The 24803-nt window shown below is 33.7% G+C and overlaps 2 protein-coding genes across 8 annotated transcripts in view; one reads left to right on the top strand and one right to left on the bottom strand.

The window, feature by feature from the left end:
• Positions 1-1300: 1300 nt before the first annotated feature.
• Positions 1301-24803, top strand: part of LOC113515661 (uncharacterized) — a 92235-nt gene continuing 68732 nt past the window's right edge. Inside the window, exon 1 of one of the 5 annotated variants that reach the window (XM_052893238.1) lies at positions 1301-1454. The gene's annotated coding sequence lies outside the window, so the exon portion shown is untranslated. Of the gene's footprint in view, positions 1455-19503; positions 19596-21015; positions 21137-23154; positions 23298-24803 lie in introns of those variants that run through there. The other 4 variants (XM_052893242.1, XM_052893235.1, XM_052893241.1 and 1 more) reach the window with 4 other exon arrangements.
• On the bottom strand, positions 7771-22946 carry LOC113515422 (zinc finger MIZ domain-containing protein 1). Of its 3 annotated transcripts, none has more exons than XM_026899618.3 (11): positions 22586-22946; positions 21816-21964; positions 16018-16147; positions 15061-15820; positions 14836-14968; positions 14527-14737; positions 14041-14378; positions 13810-13957; positions 13340-13681; positions 11615-11812; positions 7771-11177 (listed from the first exon to the last, which is right to left on the bottom strand). In XM_026899618.3, exons 3-11 carry the CDS (start codon positions 16114-16116, stop codon positions 11016-11018), a joined length of 2391 nt encoding a protein of 796 aa, XP_026755419.1. In that variant the 5' UTR covers positions 16117-16147; positions 21816-21964; positions 22586-22946; the 3' UTR covers positions 7771-11015. The 3 variants fall into 3 exon arrangements, with proteins under 3 accessions (XP_026755419.1, XP_026755417.1, XP_026755418.1); XM_026899616.3 differs by having other exon boundaries at positions 14836-14989; XM_026899617.3 differs by having other exon boundaries at positions 14836-14989; positions 22579-22946.

Here is a 24803-nt window from a genome sequence, read left to right on the forward strand (position 1 = left end):
ATGACAATGAATTTACAGAGTATAGAGAAATAACACCTAAGTCTGCAGGAATAACGAGGCATAAAGGTATCATGAGCGAAACAGTATACTCTGTTATCAGATATAGAGGATGGATACAGAGGTACCCAAGCAAAGTACATGTAAAGTACACTGTTATACTTTTTTCGGGATTACGCCATCGACGAAACCATTCGCTCAATACGTTTACAGTTTTTTTTTGTAGCCGAGCGGTGACGATGTTGCGTGCCAGAGCGCGAGTAAAGGGGACGTGTCGTCTGCGAAGAGTAATAATTCAACCTTTAAGTTGGGGAATCAAGGAATGTCATTAGTGTTTAGCAAGTACAATAACGGGGAGAGGATGGCGCCTTAAAGGACGCCGGCTCGTATCGAGCGCAGGTTGAATTCGTGGTCAGGTTGAAATGGTTGACTCCGCGGATGACCACGCGAAATCTTGTTTCCTCCTCAAAAGCATAGATGTGGTAATTTATGCTTCCATTTTGGAAGAAAGAGGTGAGTAGATGATGATTGCCTGCGGTAGAAAGCGTCATTTTGATCTCTGATCTTGAAGTTAGTGCGCTTTTCCTTTAACATAATCGAGATTTTTTTTTACAACACAGGGGGCAAACGAGCATGCGGCTCACCTGATGGTAAGTGACTACCGCCGCCCATGGTCACCCACAACACCTACGGCATTGTAGGTGTGCTGCCGGCCGTTCTAGGCTCAATAGGTAAATAGAATTAAATTCTTATTGAAAAGAATCTACCTCATTTTGAAAACGTACAATTTTTTCACTAAAAAATGACATGAATTGTTAAAAAAAATGTGAGTAATTATATTTGTATTTATGTTTAAAATTGAGGATATTTACCGGTTATAAGTGAATTTTTGCTCTTTACTAGTGCGCGAAAACTCATTTTATTTAAATACAGACACGTCAGGATACGTTGAAAGTGTAAGTCTAAGAACAAGGATACATGTAGATAACTAATAAAAAACAATAAAAAAATAACGTTGCCACGTTTTTGAGGCCTGAGGCTTTAACTATATAATCTAGACCGTATCGTTGTTACGGTGCACATAGTTAACATGACAAAAATAATTAAAACAAAGTTTTAAATTGTTCTTATAATCAAATATCTGGTAATTTTTTGTTCTTAAGTTCCTATTTACCCCATTTTACGGTTTGTGACAGTCAATGTCAAGAAAATGACAACGTCAAGAAAATGTCAATGTCAAGAAAATGTCAATGTCAAGTTGTCAAATACGTGCTTTGCCTAGGTACTATTTTTGAATATAAAGTTTAAATTAAAAGTTTATTTAAACTTCCTAATTTTTTATATCAAAATTCTAAACATATACTAAAGTAAACTTACATATTATAATTGAGTATACACGCTGGTTAGGTAAAATTTCATTAGTAATTCAATAGTAAAATATTAACGAGAAAGTTGTGGTAAGTTTCTTTTTGTCTTTTTATATAAAATGATTTAAAGGAAACGTTTAATTAAGTATTAAAAATTCATTAAAAATGAGAATTTAACATTTACATTACTCCCCTCTGTTGAGTGCCATGTATCCTGATATATTTTAAAGTTTATATTTTACGTATTTACCAAATAGAGTTCAGATAGGGTTTTCATTAATTGATCATCATACTTTAATTTACCGCCAAGTCGAGTACAACCGTACTATCCTTGTAATGTAAATTGGACTCTCTTTTCTGCACTTAGCCTCTCATTTGGGCCAATGTGCATAGGCAAGGGCCTAACATCCTTTCTATCCTACACAATGCCCTCTAGACAATGCAATGCAAAAATAACTGCTTCACGGTTGAAACACAAATGGGACAGAGGTACCCAAGCAATCGACTTTTGTACAGTCTCCCTCTGGTAAATATCTGGGATAAGGGTAGGAAGATGATAATTATGATGTTGCCATGCAATTGCTAAGTCTTATTATTAATTATTATTCACTGTGTCATCCAGGAACAGAATAGGCTACTAAGGGAATTTAATGGTCAAGGGATGGACAGCAGCATCCTTCTTAAGACATTGACAAAGTCTAATTGTGTTTGCCAATCGGCCTGCCAAGTTTAGCAACTACTGGCACACCCTTTAATAGGGGAGGCCTATGTTCAGCAGTAAATAGTAAATGACTGATATGATGATGATGATAGTTATAATAGAAAGATGTTTAATATTGATATGGTCCTTTAAAAAGTTGATAGGCATTTGATTAAATAACGGTTGATAACAGATACTGAATAGGTAGTTTCATAGATACTAAATAAAATAATTGTCTTGTTTTACAAGAAATCTTAAAACTTTAATGGAAGAACTGAGCTGCAAATTTGTAATTTTTTTTTTATGTTTTTGATGAGATACTAAATTGTTTTTATTTTTTTACTTTGCAATAATTGAGTATATGTATGTAACATATGTGATTTTCCTAATACAGTAAACACTATATAAGCATCCTCTCTATAAGAAACATTCTTTATATTTTATTTATTCTACCCAGTTTAATTAGTAAAAGAAATAAGTAAAAATATGTTCCAGACATTAAGTATTTTTACACTCCTATTTTTCCTATAAGTAACTTTTCCCAATAAGAATTTTTTTATTGAAACTGGTTCAAATGAGTTGCTTATATAGAGCATTCACTGTATACAGATATTATTTTTTACAAATCTATTTTTTTAACGCGCCACCTACCTATTTATGCTTTAATTCTTTCTACCCAAAGGTTGTCTGAAAGAGATTGCTTAGCAATAAGACCGCCTTTTGTACTACACTATACATATTGAATATTGTTTAACAAATCATGTTATGTTGGTGCAATAAAGTGTTAAATAAATAAAAAATATATATTTTACAAATAGATTTCTTTCTGTACTGTAGTTAATATTGTAGAAACAATATTTAAAATTTTTGGAAATGTGTTCATTAATCTAGATAATTATTTCCAAAAGTTACTTATAAATTGATAATTGGTCTGGTCTGGTTTGGCCAGATGGATTTTTAAAAACTAGTTATTTCTGTGACTTTGTCTATATGTCAGTAGTTGATGTGATAAAAAGTAGCTTATAGATATTTTATACATATTATTCTATTCCATTCTTCTATACATCATATATAAATATGTTTATGCTAAATTTTACGACAATGGATTGATCTGTTAACCCTTTAATAGGGGTGAGCCCAGTTGGGTGAGAAGAATTATTTTTATTATAGCATAACATGTGACTATATCATCTTGAGAAAACACAGAGAATATGGTCCATGAATACTATCAAAAAGAAAAAAGAATAACATTAGTCTCTTTTCAGTTTATAGTAGTTCTCAATCATTGATTCCAATATACTGGTTCACTGGTGCTTTTTCATTCTACATTTAAAGTATCCAAGGTTATAGGGTGAAGAAAGTATGTCTTGGGAAAGGTCATTCCACATTGTTATGGATTATATATTTTATTATTGTTATTGATTTTTTTAATGGGATGAAAATAGAATAAAATAATCTTTATTCAAATGTACTTCGTCAGGTACAGGTACAGGTCGTAGTCGACGGAGCATGCTCTGACTTAAAACCTGTGAATGCTGGTGTCCCGCAAGGTTGTGTAACTCCGGAACAGACTTGTGTCTGAAACCGAAACTTCACTCGACCAAGTTTCGATATGGGGCGAACGCAATCTAGTACACTTCAACCCTAAGAAGACACAAGTCTGCGCGTTCACCGCAAAAAAGACACCGTTTGTCGTATCTCCTCACTTTCAGGGCACTTCCCTCGATAATAAGTCGAATCTGGGGATTCTTGGCGTCGATATATCTAGTGATGTCCAGTTTTGCGGTCATTTGGAAGAAAAAGCTAAGATAGCTTTCAAAAAGTTGGGGGTGCTCAATAGGGTGAGACGGTATTTCACGCCGAAACACCGCCTAAAACTGTATAAAGTTCAAGTGAGGCCACACATGGAATACAGGTGGGCAGGAGCGCCACAGTACCAACTCCTTCCGTTACACCGCATTCAAAGTCGGGCAGCTCGAATTGTTGACGATCGGCGTCTTACTGTCCGGCTCGACCCACTGAGACTGCGTAGAGATGTTGCATCTCTGTGCATCATCTACCGAATTTATCATGGGGAGTGCTCTGAAGAATTGTTCGGATTGATACCTGCTGCTGATTTTCACCATCGTACAACCCGCCATAAACTGGGGGGAAAGGAATTGTTAGTAATGGAGACTGAGAATCCTATTGCTAGCAATATATATACCCAACCAGGCCGACCTCCTCGCGGTTCTCCCTGGAAACTATCATGGTTAATTCCTGATGAATTCATTATGATGGGCTAACTGGCCTGTTTTCATTCTCATCTATCACCTTTCACTAGTGCACTTTCTCCCACGTACAACCACTCTTTAGAATTAATTTCCAGCAGCAGTATTTCCGAACCGATACGACAACATAACCTTCAAGAAAAGAGTATATTCCTTTTTAAAAGACCGGCAGCACACCTGCAATGCCGTAGGTGTTGTGGGTGACCATGGGCGGCGGTAGTCACCATCAGGTGAGCCGCATGCTCGTTTGCTCCCTGTGTTGAAAAAAAAACTTTATATTTTAAGAGCTCTTATAAATCATATTTTTTTATGTATGCACTGCTGGGTTTGCGATTTTATTATTTACTAAGAAGAACCCGCTAAGAAACTCAACAGTTACTCTTTTCAATTTATTATGTACAAGATTATTTTACATTTGCATAAGTAATAATATAATGTAAACTTTTATTCAGACATAAATTATTTTTAACAATTTATTATTTATTTAATTGCTATTGACTGTTTGCTTATTACAAAGGTCTCCAATGATCTCTATTACTAGTGATTCTTGTCCAAATTCCACCTGCTTCAGCCCTAATGTCATCTACCCATCTTCTATGTTTCCTTGTCTTTTGTGTGCCTAAATATTATTATTTTACTCAATTTATCTTTCCCTCTAATTGTTTGCTGAGCTAATTTTCATTTGAGTTTTTTAATTGTGACTGTAACATCCTTAGTTACAAAAACTAAAGATTTTTAATTGCTTTAGTTTGAATTCTATCTGATAATCTTATCCCCATCATACTTCTTTCCATGATATTCTAGCAATTTTTTAGTTTTTTTAAGTGGGATTTGGTTAGGGCTCAGATTTGGCAACCATATATAACAACTGGTAAAATATAGGTATCATATAGTTTAGTTACCTTTTAAGGCTGTGTTTGTTATTTTGCTTTTAAGTAGGGTCGGTTGTTGAACAGTGAACCAACCAGGAACATTGAACCACCACGATGTTGAAAAAACTGCGAGGTTGCCAATTCGACCGATCATGTTAAAACTTTTCTCGTGGGCACCCTTCCCCTCTCCCGTAGTTAACGGGTGGCCACGACTTGAGCGTGAAGTGTAACAGTGGTTTATTTGTTTCTCACCAAAAAAACATAGAATTCTCACGTAAGTGTCTCTATTTTTATATATTTTGTTATTAATTCTAGCACCAAAAGCTTTATGGTGTCGATATTGTTGTAGTTTTAGACGTTTTATAAGCATATTGCTTTGTAACAATTTAGCCTACAACTTATTTTTTTTAAATATTATAAGTTAAATAGTGTGTGTATTGAACAGTGAACCAGGTTCGCATAGTACACAGTGAACCGGTTCACTGTGTACCTTACGATCCTGGTTCACTGTTCAATGATAGTGTTATGCTGAAAATCAATAATATTTTTGATTATTTTAGGATCCCAAGGCCAAGAAATAAGGAAAGGAAAATTGGAAAACACAAAAAAGACGATATGATGTCAGCATTACTAATGGTAGAAAATGGTAGCTCCATTAGGACGGCGGCAAAAACCAGTAAATAGTTATACCAGATGAAGACAGTGAAACCAGTGAAGGTGAAGATATAATTCTTGAAAGTGAAACGGACCTAGAATCGAATGAGGAAGTGACCAAGAATATGAAATTATTGATGAAAATTTTCCTTATTTACAGCGTAAACCAATTATTAACGAATACGTCCTAGTCTTGCTGCAATCTAAAAAACGGACTGTTTATTACGTTGCAAAGATTCTGGAAATAGAAACTGACGATAAATATTGCGTTTCGTACCTAAAATTAAAAGATCGTCTGAATAAAACCTTTATGTTTCCTCTAGAACCCGATATGGCTAATATGAAACTCAGTGACATTCAAAATGATTCTCCCTCCTCCTTGTGTGTCCGGTACAAAACGTCTAATTAAATATTCCTTCAATATAAACTTATCTTTACTAAATATGGCGTAAATATTTATTTTGACGCATTTTGATGTATTTTTTTCGTGATTCTTTATTTAGTCAGTAAATTAATGAAGACTGTTAATTATACTATTTGAAGAAGGCTGATTGTTAATTTTATCCAGAGGTTTATATGATAACTTAGCATTATTAAGAAGTTAACTGCTGTAAAGAAAACTATACGAAACCATTATAATTGATATGTTATGTTTATTTTTTGTTTACCCAGTTCTTGCTTCAACTGGTAGGTAATTAAATGAAGACTGATTTTATTATTATTATTATTACCATAGAGAAAGCACTGAAAACCAAAATTTTTTTGTTATTAGAAGTAATATTTTTTTATTGTATTTTGTACAACAAAAATAAAAGACAAAATCAAAAATTTTAAGGATTTTTACTGGTAACGAAATTGTGGTTCACTGTTGAAATACAGGTGGTTCAGTGTATACTACCTATAGTACACAGTGAGCCAATTCTTTATTTTTTTTTAAACTTCATTTACGGTCTTTATTCGTTTCTCTGGCTTTCTGTAACTTGAATATGAGAAACTGTATAAAATTGCCTAAATCATGACACCAAAACGAAATTCTTAACTTTAATTTCTAACAAGTTATATGACTTAGAAAAAAGGTTGGTTCACTGTTCAACAACGCACCCTACTTCTTTTACCTTGAGCCAACTGCATCTACTGACTCTCTGCAATGCATTTCAGGTCATCACTCCATCTAGTATAATATATATAATACCTTACAATTCTAGAATACATTACTATTTGTAAGTACATTTCAATTTAGTGTTGATATCTGTTGACTTTGAAAACAAAGTCAAGCTGGAGTTCATACATAGTCAAGAAATAACCCCGGTACAAAGACTCTTCCCAGATATGTAAGTAGAAAGTCTGGCTATATAGAGTATAGCTCGTTTCGATGATCTGGAACACCTGGATTTCAGCTTCGATCTTTGCTTATAGATATGAAGAGCGTCAGGGATATCAGCTATTATTTCTGAGAACTCTGTTTTACGGCACCATGCCCTGTAATTTCACTGTCATACTACCTATTTTTATATCAAATTTGACTTCAGCGGCATTTATGTTTATATTTACTTATTTTAATATATTTATATTTTCGAGTAAATTATAAATGTGAAAAACATTTTCCTTTATTATATGGTCGCCTTTAATCCGAAGACATCATGGATATTGTTGAAATGTATGAAATGGTGTGATCTTTCACTTTTAGATGATTCGAACTTTGGTTGCCACTGATAGCTGTTTTTTATTTTTATTCTATTAATTTATTAAAAATAATAGTACATACTAATACTGAAACTAAGTACAAACAGGTATATTTGCATAAAAATATTTGAATGTTTTTTACTCAATAATGCTTAAGGAATAAATCGAATTTGCTAACACAGCTAGTGATATATTTGAAAGTTTGGTAGAGAAATAAAATTCGAACATAATTTTTGAAGTCATTTTATTTTCAATAACATAAAAATGTTATGTTTTATTTTTCATTTTACACATTTCGAAATGAATTGTATTGGATACCAACCGGGTTACTAAAATGTTTACAATAAATTGAAAATGTATTATACTACAGTTCAGTTTGGCGTCGCATGAACTCGGAGTCATGGTTTGCAGATTACCTTATTTAGAATTCTTCTTTCACTTATTTCCAAATGCTGAATCTTATATTTGTACGAGCACAAAATCTACTACTCCACAGCAGTTCATTATAATAATCAACAAAATATATTGTAATCATTTAATTGTGTGGACGAATCATACATTAGATTTTTGTGTATTTTAAATGTGATATGCTATACATTTTTTGTGATATTTTCGATTTTATATAAACAAATTCGTTATTTAAATTACCTAAAACAGGTAAATATGTAAAAAATTACTATTTGGTCTCACAAAAATCATTCCGATGATTCATCCAACAGCAATATTCACTACAATAAATAGAACTAGCTAACTGGAATTGAAGGTCCCTTAAAAGTATGTATATTATGTGAAAGCTGTGATCAACTATACAGACAAAATCTCCATACGTTTGTCTATTCAGCCATATGTCATTAAAAAAAAAGAAAAATGATAAAATAATACACGCACGTCAATCAATTTGTTTGAGTAATTGACCACTGCTTTGTATAATACTAATTTTATTGTTTTCGTAATAGTTTGACTAACTCTAAAGAGGCGTCCATATTCATAGCATGAAGTAAAGATGCGCAAATCACCAATTTTTACATAAGTTAGTGAAAGGATCGACAGTTTTACATACAACTCTAAGTTAGAGATATTTTATAAACTGTTATTTTTATATTTTATTAACAGTATAAGTATGTAAGAAAAATTTACAACATCTAAATGAATTATGGAGTAATAATGATTTGATTTTTAATGGGAACTTAATTCCATTTAGAAATTTCCACTTTTGACAACCTTGCGCTTTATAATTTGTGTAAATAAATAAATGTATTTATATTCCCATACGTTCGTCAATATATAGCGCTTCGATGTCAAGAAAGAAAAGAAATAAAAATAAAACATTTGAAAATATGTGAAACAAGATTTTTGCCAATTCAGTGCTCATCACCATTGTCATTCCGCCTCTGTGAATATATGAAAACTTAAGTGACAAAGTAATAAATATAAAATTAATCCAATAAAATAATGAATACGCAATAAAAAATTATGATTCCATTATTGATTGAATTAAATTGTAATAGTTTATTTGTTTTAAATATAAATAATAATCTATTATATCGAAACAAAGTTACGATGAGCAAAGACTAATGACATTTTACTAATGTATATTTGCACTTGTGAAATCGAAGCGTATCAGAGTACAGAACGAGCAAGGTATTAAATTGTGATACCTGTTCTTTCAATTTGTAATAGCATTGAAAATTTCAATTACTATTTGTTTGAAAATAATAAATTTTATTTATTAAAATGTGATGTAAATGAAACTAGTGTTTTGTTTTTTTAAATATAGTTGATTAAAATAATTAAGATTGCGTTCCACAAAATAAAAACTAAACCACTGAACCAATTTTGATAGAATTTCTATGAGACCAATCTTTTCAGATAAAAAATAATTTTCTAAATCGATTTACAACTAACGGGGATATAAGATATGAGATTAAATTAACTACTAATTGTAGTTATTTGCATATTTATAGACAGATACTCTTTATTGTTTCCTCTAAAAATTAAAGATTTATTTATTTGTTTTTACTTTAAAATTAAAATTATAGTAAGAAATATTCGTACGAAAATAAGAAATGAATTAAACAACTTGATATCATTCTTGTGTACTCTGACCGCATGTAATCTTGTCTAACGTGGTATTTTGAATTATGTACATGTAAAACCATGTGTAGATTTTTATTAATTTTAGTAATACTATACTAAACTGGCCGTCAATATAAGTATCTGCCATGTTCTCCTAAAATATAACTAGGTAATATAATATTCTTAGCTAAATTTATATGTACAAATAATACAGTTCATTACATTTTATATAGAAATTAAAATATATTTCTATCATTCTTCGCTTCACATAACGCAAAATAATTTAATAGAGTTCATTTTTGCACTCACATTTACAATATAGTTTTGTAACGTATTTGTTACAATTTATTTCTTGATTTCAAACAATTCATTTAGATTAATTATATCACCCATTATGCGAGTAGTGCTATACTCACTAATCCTATCGTTACTTACTTTTTAAAAATGCAGTATATGCGAAAACGTCAAGGAATTTTACAGTAATGGCAATTGAACATTATAGTTCGCTCGCATCGAATAGGAACTATAAGATTCATAATGCCTCCGTGCGGTCGCGCGCGGCATTAACGCATTATATGTACAAATTGCGACGACTCTGCCCACAGTACCAAACAACTAGCACAAATTAAATAACTCCTCTTTATGTACATCGGCGAACTATTCACAAATTATGGTCACAAATAAAAATCTAATTGATTACATCATGTCAAATATGAAATTGAATTATACATATAATGAAAATTTGTGTAACAGTTTATGCTAGAGTTTAGAATATAAGGAGCCCAGTAGCGCCACCGTATGCGGCGGTGCGAGGAACTATACATGCACAAAACCGCAGTGTCTATGGCTGGTGCGGCGAACGCCTCGCCTCAATACTTTACCTATACGCTAATAAATGTTCTCCAACACCATTGTTTCAACAACTGGTGTTTCGTGCGACAATATTAAATATTGCAAACTTAATTTGAAGACACATTGACCTTATAAGGCGGCAGAGATTCATTTAGTTAGACTTCAACATGCTATGTTTAACATTGTCACAATTGGAGAAGGAACTAAAATCTAGTATCACAATTTCGGGCTTCGCTGGCCTAAAAGCGAGTTGAGCCAATGCCTCACTAGACCTAAGCTGATCGAGTATCAATTAACCTTGTCGCAAGAACACACAGATATTCTCATTTGCATTTATTTCAAATTATTTTTTTAATACTACGGACCACGAAAGAAGGTTGATTTATTATTAACAAGTTTAATTCAGCTTAAATATAATTATGATAAATGTAATGATAACAAAACTTTAAATTATATCACGGTGGGGAAGGCTCCCTTCGTGGCGGTTACATATATGTGTTGCTCATAGGCATTCTGTTCGATCAGCTACGAATTGCGAGGATGTTTACTCGAAGAGCGCTAAGAGATCGTCAGAAGAGGGAGCACGAGGTGGGTGCGATCCAGCCGATGATGACGATGATGGCGGCGTCGCCAGTAATTCTCCGAGCGCTGGTGCGTCTAGATATGACAGTAACTCCATTGGGTCCACACTCGTTTCTGGCAACAGCTAAAAGTAAAAAAGAAAACAAATTTATATAATTATATTCACGTAAGATAATATACCAAGGATTTGATGGTTCATTTATTAGATGAGAACCTTGAGAACCTCAAAAATATCTTAGGTAACTTAATAATTTTATCTGGATTAGTATTGTACGAGGTTAGTATCAGAATCATTCAGTAAAATTTGCTATTCTTTGAAACTTCATCAAACTAATATCAATGTTATATGTCAAGTAAGTAATTAAGGACTTATACCTAGTGACTCTTAATAATGGTTACACCTGTACTATTATTATTATACTTAACTTTTTTAAATCCACCATTTGCTTTCTAATCTAAAATTGCTTTATTAAACAATGCATCGCTTTGCTTTCATGTCACGTTTCTTAGTTTAAAAATATAATTAAGAACTTCTATTTTTTTATTTTCTAGTGTACTTACATTGAGATTATCGGTGCCCTCTCCATCGATGACGGCTGCGGGATCAAAGTTGAGATCGCTCGGGATGTCCACGTCAGTAAGACTGTGACCTACTGAGGGTGGGCCGGGCGTATGTGACGACCCAGGTGTGTGTGCGCCACCGCCACCCGGCGTGTGCGCAGAGCCGGGCGTGTGCGGCGTATGCGGAGTGTGCGGCATCTGTCCAACAAATTGTATTACTTACATGTTGTATGCCAAAATTTGTTATAACTTTTAATATTACTTTATTTAACATTACAGTTTTTTTGTAGCGAGTTTAATATTTCCTATTTTATCGTTATATATTAGACGTATCGCTCTCAATTCAGCCTTTTATTGTTTACTATCGGATTTGGTCGTCATATAAAGACTACCTTAATTTGTTGTGAAGTTACAGGCGTGCCTTGTCGAGTTTGGGTTAAAAAAATAAGGGACACTGAAATTTCCGATTAAACACTTAGACTTTATAAGCAGTGCAATAGAATTTAATTCCGTGCTTGCAACTGTTTTATTTCTTTCAGTTGTCTAAAAAAGTTAGAAAATGATTTTTAAAATTTAAAATTTTTAACAAAATAAAAGGGGAGTTTCCTTGTATTAATTTCGTGGGGCTGTGCTTTAAAAAATAACAATTTCTATTAGTGTTGGGTACTACGTTGACGAACAGAAAGGACTATTATACTCGTATATGATAGAAAAAACCTTTTATACAATATTTATTGGAAGTGGTTCTTATTAAATAATTCTAGCAATTCAGATCGATAAGGCGAACCTAATGGACAAGACTCGTTCATTCATAGTAGCACACATTTCTTTTCTTATTCGGGATTTAGGAATGTTGTTTAAATGTAATTAAATAACTATTATACTTTCCTTATGTCTCCGATTAAAAAACTGATGGAAATTTAATACATATTTAAACTATATATATCGTCCTTAAATATAAATTCTGTTATTTATAACGACCAACAATGAAAATAGAATTTTAAGGACTATTAAGGAATATTTCTTTTACTTTTTGAAATCTGGAAAGATTCTAAGTAAAAATTTTGGAGTAAAGTTACAATAATAAATTCGATAAAAAATTGTAAAAGAATCGAATAAAATTAAAATAAAATTTCTATGAAATGATGCCATTTTATAAGGGAAATACATAAACATTTTAAAATTTCCCAAAGGACAAAACAACAACAGGATATTATAATCAAGACAATTTCGTTATCATAATCAGAAACGCTTACAATGTTTTTATTACGAAGTAGTCAATACCGAGTGAGTCGAATTATAAAAATAGACAATTTCTTTGTGTAATTCGTATTATGCATCCAAATATGGTATATGACATTGAAATTACAGTATACAGAGGCACAAAGCTTAGTTCTCAGAAATAACAACGCATGAAGGGTATCATGGAGCAACATATTCTGTTGTTTACGGTACTGTTCATGTCTATAGGCGACGGTTACCACTTTCTATAAGGAGGGCAGTCAGCTTATATGCTATTATAAGTTGCATAAAAAAATCAATTTGATGTTCACATTGTAATATTATCCATCTCAATAACTTATGTTTTCACTAGCACCAACATTATTGATCATGCTTCATTAATTTTACACTCGTCACTTCCACTCTCTATAACCTTGATATCGACATTTTGTATCATAAAGTATTTGAAAAATAAAATAAAAAGACATGTATAATATAACTTACCTGTTCATTAATGCTCTTCTCCATCGCATTTAGTGGGTCTAATGAATTGACACTTTCATTTAAATGTGATAGTGGTCCATTGCCAGCAAACTCATTGCTACCAGGTCCATTATTCATTCCAAAGTCGTAGTTCTGGTTACTTGAGCCAGAGTTTCTATTCTGCCCACTTTGGTTGTATGATGAGATCATTGACCCGCTAGCAATAGTATTCATATCAGGGGGAAGATATGGTGATAATGCTTGATTCATTTCCCAATTGTTCATTGTGGGCATGTTCATAGAGCCTGGTGATACCGCTTTTCCTCGTTTCCCTACACTGTTGTCGTTGCTGTCATCTTCCTGCTGCAAATTTAAAATTTGGTTTTAATTTTCTATAAAAGAATTAAAAAATAAAACAAATTCTGATTGCTTATTATATTTCTTTTATTTTTATTAAATTTAAATTATTACAAGAAATAATGTTTGGTTACCTTTATTCCGGAATTAGTGGGATTCTTAGCAGCTTTCCAATTAGCTCCACTGTCAATTGTAACTTCATCGACATCTGAACTATTAAGTGTATTGAGAATACCCCACATGTATTGATCGACTTCTAGGCCTTCTAATTGTGCTGGTTTGCTGTAATTGATTGACATAATTAAAATATATTTATCATGTATTAGATATTATCAGTGCGCGTTTAACGAATGTTGTTTACTTACTTGCATACAGGGCATCTCCACGAACCCCGTTCGCAATTGAGTTGTAAATAGGATTCTAAGTCAAAGCATTGTATGTGTTTGCACTCGTGGCCACGTGCTGGTAATGTGATCTTTTTAAATGTGATTGGACATTTTAACGATACTTTCAATGCGGTTTGTTCGACACTGTCCCTGTCATTTGCGGTGTTTGAGCCATTGTTATTCGTCGGTGCTTGATTAAAGTTCATTTTAATTTTTGCTATGCAGTGGTCTGCTGTTAACAATCTCTTTCTTAATAATCCTTGGAGGACACTTCGGACACTCGGCCGGTGTACTAATTGTAATACAAATAAATGTGACTGAAAAAAAAAAACAATAATATTATTCAGTCCTATTATATTACCAAAGTAATATATTAACAAGTGTGAATATAGAATGTTTACTATTTGTACAATACGGATAAATGCATACTGTTAACCAATAATGAGTAATAATAAAGACACTTACACAACAGCAGGCGGAGACTGTGATCTGTATAGTATTTCTGCCTGGTTGGCACACTTCTTTCAGGTACAACGGTTTATGAGATGTTTTGTTTTCGCCTCTATCTATGACTAATGGCGTCGCGTTGACTGACACCTGAACACTCGCCGGCCAGTTCGTATTCATTTGCCGGTCTTCGTGGTGGAAGCATTTTAGTTGTAATTCCAGGTCCGATCTGTAATAATGATGTAATGTCAAAATACCATATTCCCATTGGAAGTAGAAAAAACTAATTTTGACATAATTGAATATAGATAATTTTTATACACTTACCGCCATATTAATGTTGAATGGACCGTGGGCTTTAATTGGAATACGTGATTGCTAACTGCTAAATTATGTTCTAATCTAAATGGTGGTAATATTATACCGTCTCTTACAGGGAATGTTAATCGGAGCTCATCATCTGTAAAAACATACATGCCATCTTAAATTTTACATAATATAATACATATAAAAAAATCTAATAGTCTTATTGAGTCTCTTTTATAAACTTACTTTGCATCCCCATAGGTGGTTTGAGCTCATTAAAGTGGGGTTTGACATCAGCGTTTGGACTTATATATGGAGGCATACTGCTAGCTGGCGTTAAAGGTGGCGTAGGGTTTCCAGGCACAGGACTGTGTTGGTAGCTCATATTTGTTCGCATGACAACTTCTTGTGCAAACTGGCCACTATATTGACCTCCACCATACTGTCCATTTCCGCTTTGGTGTTGTGGGAATTGATTAGGCACACCGCCGTTAAAATACTGTCCTTGATTGGAATATGGGGGCGTTGTCTGCCTCATAGTTCCTCTCATTGCCGCTCCAAAGTTCCCGGTAGGCCCAAGCGGTTGCTGAGGGGGGTATTGACCTTGAAATCCTGGTCTTCCACCATAGCCTGCAGGATACTGTCCCGGTCCAAAACTAGGCTGACCACCCATATACTGCGTTTTCCTTTGTCCCATTAACATAGTACCAGATGGATAAGGCGTATGTCGCCTTTGATAGCCTGGACCCATTTTTGCTGATCCGCCCATTTGTCCAGGTCCCATCTGAGAGGGCATCATGTTTCCATGCATACCCATATTCGCCATCTGCGCCATGGGGTTCATGCCGTTCATGGCAGCACTTCCCATTTGTCCCATTCCGGTCATACCATTCATGCCGCCATTACCTCCCATGCCCATGCCTGTCATAGCTGGATTATGGCTGCGCTGTTGGCCATAGCCATTCATCGCGCCATATTGGGGATTTCCCATCGTCATGTTTTGCATCTGAAATAAGTGTTATTAAACAATTGAATATAAGCAAATGAGAATTGATATGGAACTTATAAATTAAAAAAATGGTAATGGTAAATTACAAATACATAGATGTATGTATTTGTGATTTGTGCATATCATTTACATTTAACGTTTTCCAATATGTTGTAGTGTAATCATTATTATATGCATTTATTTATAATCTTTACCTGTGAGAATGACTGCGAGTCCTGCATCGCAGCCGTGGTGGCGGCGGCGACCATTGCGGCGGTGGCGCCAAACTGCGCGTTTTCGCCCCCGCCGCTCATCGCGCCCGGACCGCCGGCGCACCCATAGCCGCTGTAGACAAATAGCGAAACAATAACAGTTAGTTGAATTTTTGATTTAAGATAACTACTACTACTATAGGGACCCTGTAGCCTATTGCTATCTTATTTACGAGTTATTACCGCTTCATCTAACATTATCAGGGAGATGAGTACTATAAGCATTTAAAACTTGATAAAGGAAGAACTTCTTGATTTATGATTTTATTAAGGCTTTTATCAGTTCAGTGATGTTAACAAAAAGAAAAAAAGAAACATCGCATATTGACGAGTATTTCGTATAATGAAATTTATTGATAAACATTTTTGAACTAGCTGTAAACTGTAGTAGATAACTGGATATTATTATAAGTAAAATTAATTTATTTCCACAAGAGTATAAATTGATTTAAGACAACAAATTTTATTGAATTAGATGTTATTTTGCGGAAGTCCATTTCACTGGTTACTGGATTAGAAATATTTTGTTTAATTCTGCTATCATTAGTAAGCGTGCGACTGCTAAATTTAACTAATGATAACGGAATTATAATTTTAATTAATTTAATTTAATTATACTTTAACTGCTTACTAATAATAATGAAATAATAATTTATTACAAAATAATTACTTAGTAAAATACTATTAAAATAAACGTGATGTAATATTGCCATCTACTCGCATACCTATGCTATTAGCGAAATTAGTGAAACTTTTAGACACAAAAGAAGAAACAATCTACTTACATCGTTTTGATTATCAGAACGATGTAAATATATTGTTTCTTTTGAAATTGTTTGGAACTTTGATGTTCATTAAGATCGGAGCTGTATGAAATTTAACAATAAATTACATTAGAGGTAGTTATAGTGCAAGTAGGTTTTGAATGTGAAATCGGTCCAGTTAATTTTATTTCACTCACGATACGAGCAGTTTCTATTGCAGGCGGCCTTGCAGAGCCGAACATTCCACACGTTAACGCTTCGATTATTAATAAACTACGACTCAATATTCAACCCAAATTCTATCGACGCAAGATCTTTTTTTAATACGTGCACAGATTTTATTATTTTACTAACAATGAGAGCAAAAATCAATATGGACGTATAGTGACGCGCTGTTTACCCCTGTGTTTCTCTCGGGATGTGTTCGATTTTTTTGTATACGTCGGAGTGGGAGACCGATTCATGTGAACTGCTTTTGGGGCGAATTCCCGAGCCTTCTCGGTGCCCTTCCTAATAATTCCCATTCGACAAATGCACGACAAACACTCGCACGGGCTACCCATTGTTACATTGCTTCTCTGTAGTAGTGCAACAATATTGGGCTATTGTATAGCTGTATAAAATTATTTTAATGCATATAAACTTGTACACATAAATATGCGAAACTAAAAAACGGGTAGACGACTGTTCGTGGTTTTAAAAAGAAAATGACGTTAGATATGTTGTTAAAACAATTTATTAGTTAATACTAGTTAAATGATTGATTTAGCTAGTATTAACTTGTAAACTGTTGAATAAAAATGTCAACAACATAATCAGAGAATAATGAATGCTTATTTACGGGATATTTTTTTAGTTTTCGAGTATTCTCAAAAGTTTAACAGATATTTAGTAGCATCGACAATCAATAAACACATGAGTCAACAACGCTTAACTCGACATCGTCGCTATTCATCGACACTGCAGATGATTTACAAGGGTCCTTTCTTAGGTAAACTCGGCTCGACCTACACTTCTTTTTATAGTTTTGTCTGGGCCTTTTTTCTTTTTGCCGACCAAAATGTGTAGCCGACAAAAAATCTGTGTGTTCTGTATCCTGGTGCACTTTTTGTGAATGTAGGTACCACATCCGAATAATCACTTACTGCCTGTTCAAAATATTTGGGATTTTGAATGCGACCACTCGTCGCTTGCGTTCCTTTGAACCATTCTCAGAACTTGCTCTTTATGGTATTTTATCTTTTGGCAAAATGTGTACGAGCAGACTCGGAGTCGCTTTTAATACAATTATATTAAGGCTTATCACTTCATACAGAACAAATAAATGATGAAAAAGATTGACGAGACTAATTTGTAAATTCTAATGTCGTTGTCTGTTTTTCGATATTTGGTTCGCAGAAATAAATCAATATGAATGAGTAGGTATGTCGCTATTTCGAGAAGCTGGAAGGTGTTTGGCATAGTATTGAGAGATGTGCGAGTAACGCGTTGGTATTTTGATACATAGGCTGCAGTTAATTTTAGATTGCTGCGCAGACGTGTTGGATTCTTGGTTAATTGGCAGTGGAGATCATAGCGTATTGAATCAACAGTTAACAAATAAGTATTTGAATGATGCGATTTCACTACACTTCCTTCTATTTTACAATTCAAAATTAATTGTATTGGCCCCTTAGTAAATTATTCAACAAATTTAAGTATATATTTCCTAAATTTTGAAGCAAGATGTAGAAGTAGGCACAACTGTTCATTGGAAGAGCTATTTTCGAAATAATTATGACGCGATTAAAGGTAAATAAAAAGTATGTATTAAACACTCCGCGTACTTAGTTGGAATTTTGTTTTACGTATTAACAAACGAATATTTGTTATGGTGCGATTAATTTGTTTTGTTTAACACATTTTGATATTAATAGCGGAGTGTTAAATAAGGCATTAATTGTGAGCCTCGTATAGATTACTATCGTGGTAGCGTGAAGCCATGGCGTGTTCCACCCCAATGTTTCGACGACAGTTGGTCACCCCCATTTAAATGCCACTTCACATTGTGGCTTGTGCGCACATTGCTCTATGTAATAGCGTTAACGCTTGGATATTATTGGAATCGATGTGGGATTGTTTATTAGTTTCTGACTGTAATTAACTATGTAAATATTAATAAAAATTCTTTATGATTGACGGATTATCGCGTGTGATATGTAGTTATTTACTACGCTCTGTCTGTGTTTTTTTATACCACTAAGGTGGCAAACAAGCATACGGCCAACCTGATGGTAAGTGGTTACCGTAGTCTATGAACATCTGCAGTACCAGAGGTATTACGCGTGTTTTATTATCTTTTATTATGTATTTTTTTCAATTATATCAACTATACATATTAATAATGATATCTCTATATCATATTAATCTATACTTACTATACATATTAATCTTTAAATTTATAGAATTGTACTTATAGGGTTTAAAGATATTTTGACCTTTGAATGTGTTGTATGTGTTGTATGTCTATATTTTGCATTTAAGTACATATTAAATAAATACGTTAGGTTTACAAGTTGTGAAGAAAATGGACTTAATAATAATTAATAAATTAGATATTTCGATTTCTATCTTATTTTAGTCAATTGACGGCGGGGTCGGGAATGAATCATGCTTCAAGGAGCGGATTCCGGGGGTTACAAATGGAGGCGAGCGTTCCGGGGTAAATACGACACAATGAGTGGGGAAGGGTCGCCGCGCCCGAGTCGCCGGCTTAGGGTAAGTGGGCCCGGTCACGTCAATATGGGGCTTTATTACGACGCTCACTGATAATAATTTATTTGTCTACTAAATGAAACCAGCTCATTTTAAGTATTATTTACCTAAAATAATTATTTAATTTAAGAATTTTTTTACGGTGGTATGTGCTTTACACGCATTAATATGGTTTACAGAAATGGACTAAGTGATTTTTATGATAATTATTGTAGATCACACACAAATATAAATGTTTTTTTTTAATACTACAGGTGGCAAATAAGCATACAGTCTTTCTGATGGTAAACGGTCACTAGAGCCTATGGACGCCTGCAATACTAGGAGTGTCATATGACCCTTAAGAAACCTTAAAATACAATTTTTGAAGAACCCCATACTGTCGTCTCTAGGGAAAGCCATATTCAAAAATATTTTTTTTTAATATTTGTTTATCAATAATTATCTTCAAGATAGAAGGTACAATATTTAATATTGCTTTATAAAAATTGTTATATTATATAATTATGATATTAAAATAATTTTATTTCCAAATTTTTCAATTAATCAATTTCCAAACATCATAAAACTAAAAACTTAAATAAAACTTAAATGTTGCACTACCAGAAGTCCAAAGTAATTAACCACGTACTTAACTAATTCAGCAATAATCAAATCATAAAGAATCCGTTCAACCCTGTTGAGCACGTGTACTTAACGTCAACTGTTGTGTGTGTGCGCATCCGCCCCCAGCCTCGCCTGTTCAAAACTGACGTTTTTTCCCACGATAACTCACTACACATACAAATCCGTTATTGTTACACATTAAGTGATTTATGAGAATATTGTTTTGACATACAATTTGTTTATTTGGCAATTGTTTTTAACTTTTAGAGTGTATTTTTTTCTGCTTGGTAACATTGTTTCTATCTCCCTGCTGCTACCCTTGTTGTACTGAAGTCGACTTCCTGTGCTCTGTTCACACAATCTCGTTACGAGACCCTGTTTTATTATTATTTACTTATTGGTTTTGTATAGACGCAGGCAGCCGTCAACAATATGTCGTTTGTAAAGGTGACTACAAAACAAAGCCGTTGAGCGCGTCGGCTTAGCACCTGCTTCGAGTTTTTTTAATGTTTTATATTATTGCAGTTCATAATAATTATCAGAAACGGTTGTTGTTTTAATTTATAATATATTATTTTTGAGTTATTTTTATATAATAGAAATAAACGCGGCCTTGGAAAATTATAAAGTAAAATTTGGATGCTAGTCTAATATTTTGTTTATTTGTATTTATCGTAAGCGCTAAGTGCAGTCACCGCATGCATTCCCTTTGGGAGCTGTGTAAGTGCGGCTTTATCGATGTGTGTGTAACGTAAACTAGTGTGAGTGCGTTGAAATGCGCCTGTGTGGGTGCTGGGCGCCCTGAAGCGTTTGTGCGTGTGAATGGAAGAGCACATTTCATTTATAATTGCACCGCTGCGCGGACGACAATGTCACACTTACTTGTGTACTTTTAATCTGTCATTTATGATATCAGAGCACTGAAGTCATATGTATAGGTATGATGATATTTTTGTAGCTTTAGTAAATGTGTTACAGCAAACCTAATTAAGTGTTGAATAACAATAATTTTAATTTACGTATTTACTTAGTAAGTAGGTATATTTTTGATTTTATTGCTTTGTTAACAACGATAAGGTGGCGCAGGTAAGTCGAGTCACGTTTCAGCGTTTTGTAGAAATGTAAACAAACTTGTTCCGGATAAGATAAAACAGTACATAGGTAAGTACAGAGTAAGTAGGTATTGCGTTTTGGTAACTATCTTAATTAGGAGCCTACTTACGTGAATGTTACAGGTACAGAAAAAAATTATAATTTTTTGTAGGTACATTCAACTTTTTGTACAGTTACACATTACTTTATCTAGAATTATATTTATACATTATTTTTTCTTGAAAGATTATTAAACATTATGTTAGAACAACATTATATTTTTTTTCTAAAATATATTAATAATCTAGCATATTTTTATATTTACTTACATATTTAAATGTGAACTACCTACCAATTATCAATAAATAACAATTTTTTTAAATACATAATAATAAAGCAATATATTTTTTTATTTTATTCCAAAACTTATATTTTTTTAATATAAATTTTCATCGTTAGACATATCACTGTAAATTGCAGTTTTTATGGTATATAAATAAAATATAGAATTGAATCTTCACTCACCTAGGGGTGTTAACTCTGTAGCCAATGGTCCCTTGATGGGGGTTGTGTTTGCCAGTATCCGGAGCTGGTGCTCCTGGGTAGGTGATGGCGGGGTTTGCGTATCCAGTCGCGCTGCTAGAGTTCGCCGTCCTGTCGCTTCAAGTCACCCCCTGAAACACGACGTATCTTGTTGTAGCTCGAAATGTCGGAACGTTCCACAGGTCATTGGCCGATTTATAAAATTCTTCAACGAAAAATAATAATTCGCTGAACCATGTTACTGGTTCTGATCAGGTCGCGTCCTTTTATAATGTGCTGGTGTTTTCATAACAGCAGTTTCTTGATGTGCAGTAGACAATCTTCAAAACGTTCATCGTGTAAGGATTAAAAATATATGTTTAGTTGGCTTCGTGGTCGCTCATTGAAATCGAAGTTTTTTAGTATTTATAATTTTTTTATCACTATTGTCTTATTTGTCACAAATTCACTATTAGATAAGATTTGCACTTGCAATTTTTTTTTTTTGCATAAATATCCCCGTTTCTACACTTCCACGACGAACGTTTCGAAGATTCCGCCACTCGATCAGCTGGGGCAATTTCAGTGTGTATATTTTATGACAGGTGGCATGGTTTGTTGTTAAATTTTTGATAAGCATATATTTCAATTTTATTGTTAATTATTTTTTTATTTTTAATAGTATAATTTTTATCAAATGTAAAAATAATTTTTAAACTTTTCAAAACAATAACAACAAACAAACGACAGAAATGTGGAAATGCACCATTTACTTTTTACTATCACTTCACGATTAATGTGCTTTGAGTTCACTTCAATTATCATCCATTCAAATCCAATGTTTATCACTTTGTTGGTTGCAATCCTTTAAATGTTTTTCACTGCACTATTAATTTTTCAAATATCCAAAATGTCACTTTTCACCAATAAGCATCCAAATCCAGGGTGGAATATGTATCACTGTGTTCCAGTATTTGATAGTAATTTATCGTTCACTCACGAGTCCGATTTTGAAATCACCGAAACATCATAGACGTGTTATACGAATGTCGACATCGACGTCACTGACGGACGACGAACGACCACAACGTTCGACCGTCAAAGGTAACACTGACTGGATGATGGCGATAGCGAGCCGGCGACGGTGAGTGAGAGGTTGCGGCGCGGGGCGCTCCCACCCCGCGCGGCGTTGCCAGCTCGCTGCGATAAGTGGCGCACCCCCGCTGCCCCCGCTCGTACGTCGTCGTCTCGGCACTCGGCGATCGGCCGAGCTCGGGCGCCACCGTCGCTCACTCGCTGTATCGGCTCTTTGCCCCGCCCCGCGCTCTTGCCGTTTTCACGTAACGGTCCTCAATCGAGCGCGATACTGCGAGTCTGATAGTTGCGACGTTCTGTCGTCACTGCGTTTAGTTCAATGATCAAAGTGGAGCGGCGTCTATACGGAATGATCGGACGTTCGCTTCGATATTTTTGGAGGCTTATATGGTGATCTAACTATTATTTGATGATGTTATGTATAAATACGTAATATTATTTATTGATAGGTAGAGAGAGATTTTTTATGCGCAACAGCTTGATGAGTTGATGCGTCGGTCGACAAGTACCACGTTGGGGCATAATAATCAGTAGCGATAAACAATGGGCATGTCGTCCTCTGGCCGCTACCTGCGCATGACGACAGAGGACGGTTGGCTCGACCCGCGGTGTCCTTGCGACGGAGGCGCGCTTCGGCGGCGCTGTTGACACTGCACGTATTTCACACGTCTGACAATTCATTGTAATAATCTAATTGTTGATTTACATCAATTATATATCAATGATAATCAGTTTATAATCATTATAAAAATATAAAAAAAAGTATTATTACATTCCCAAATACGGGGTATATCTAAAAATTAATCTCCTTTTTAAAAAAATTACAATTCCCAAATGCGCATTAAAATATTTTAATAATAAAAATATTATATGTATATTTATAATCTGAAGACTATTTTAATATGTAATAGTTTTTGTGGTTTTAATGGTGCTTTTTGTCCGAAGTATCCTGACATGGGTCTTTTATGGCGTATATGTATATTATACAAATATCTAAAAGACCAAGATCCAAATACATTTCACTTTATATCGACGGGGTACATAATATTCAATAAAAATAAACTTTAATTTTTGTTTAGAGGTTTAAACCAAATACTGTTGCTATCAATTACTATATAACAAGACTGTATTATTATTGCTTTTCCTATGTTACAGTTCAAATTTCTATTATCATATGCTCAAAGTAGTTGACCGAACTTGTTTATATAGGCTTACGCATTTGCATTAGGCAAATAAAATTTTCCATGTTTTTTCAGTATTGAAATACATCACAACATTAATCGATCAGCAAGAAGATAACCCATCCACGTACAAAATACCACGTGTACATTTTATTTTCTTATTCCTTGCCCAGTACACATGTATTATATATTGTTCACACATAAGGTGTTATATATTACTTTAATTGTATTCTTTTACCTTTCTGGGCTTCTACTTCTTAACAACAATTTTATATAGACGATTTTTAGTTGTAGAATTAAGTACGTTATTAGTAGGAAATAAAACTATATAGCATAAAATCTGCTGCGCAAGATGAGTTCTAAAGGTGCCTATTACTGAATGTTTTATTTTGTCAGAGCTTTAAATAAAACTATCAGTGTTTATAATTTAATTGAAGTATAAACCTAACCTGCGCTGGTTTTACGTGTTACATTATTTTAACCTATCTTTAAAGGTTTAGCCAACATGAGGTAAATAGATTTTTGGCGAGAATTAGTATCAAAAATCAAAATCTATTGCTACGTTTACAAGAAGTAAGCGATGAAATACATAGACGCGGATAACGACTGCTTTATTTAGAGATAACAATAGTTTTAGATTTTGTTTCACAAATAAACATCGACTTCAACCGTGGTGAAATCAGTTATGTTAATTTTAAAACTAAACTACTGAATC

The sequence above is a fragment of the Galleria mellonella genome, unplaced genomic scaffold (genome assembly GCF_026898425.1).
Source record: "Galleria mellonella isolate WM207_F2 unplaced genomic scaffold, CSIRO_AGI_GalMel_v1 utg173, whole genome shotgun sequence".
Classification (NCBI taxonomy): Eukaryota; Metazoa; Arthropoda; class Insecta; order Lepidoptera; family Pyralidae; genus Galleria; species Galleria mellonella.

What these genes read in the sequence shown, in the direction of transcription:
- LOC113515422 (XM_026899616.3), bottom strand. Translation starts at nt 16,116, where the DNA reads ATGAGCGGCGGGGGCGAAAACGCGCAGTTTGGCGCCACCGCCGCAATG. An exon ending in TGGAGATGCCCTGTATGCAA is followed by an intron (nt 13,958 to 14,040) that starts GTAAGTAAACAA and finishes AATCAATTACAG; the next exon opens with CAAACCAGCACAATTAGAAG. An exon ending in CCACTAATTCCGGAATAAAG is followed by an intron (nt 13,682 to 13,809) that starts GTAACCAAACAT and finishes TTAAATTTGCAG; the next exon opens with CAGGAAGATGACAGCAACGA.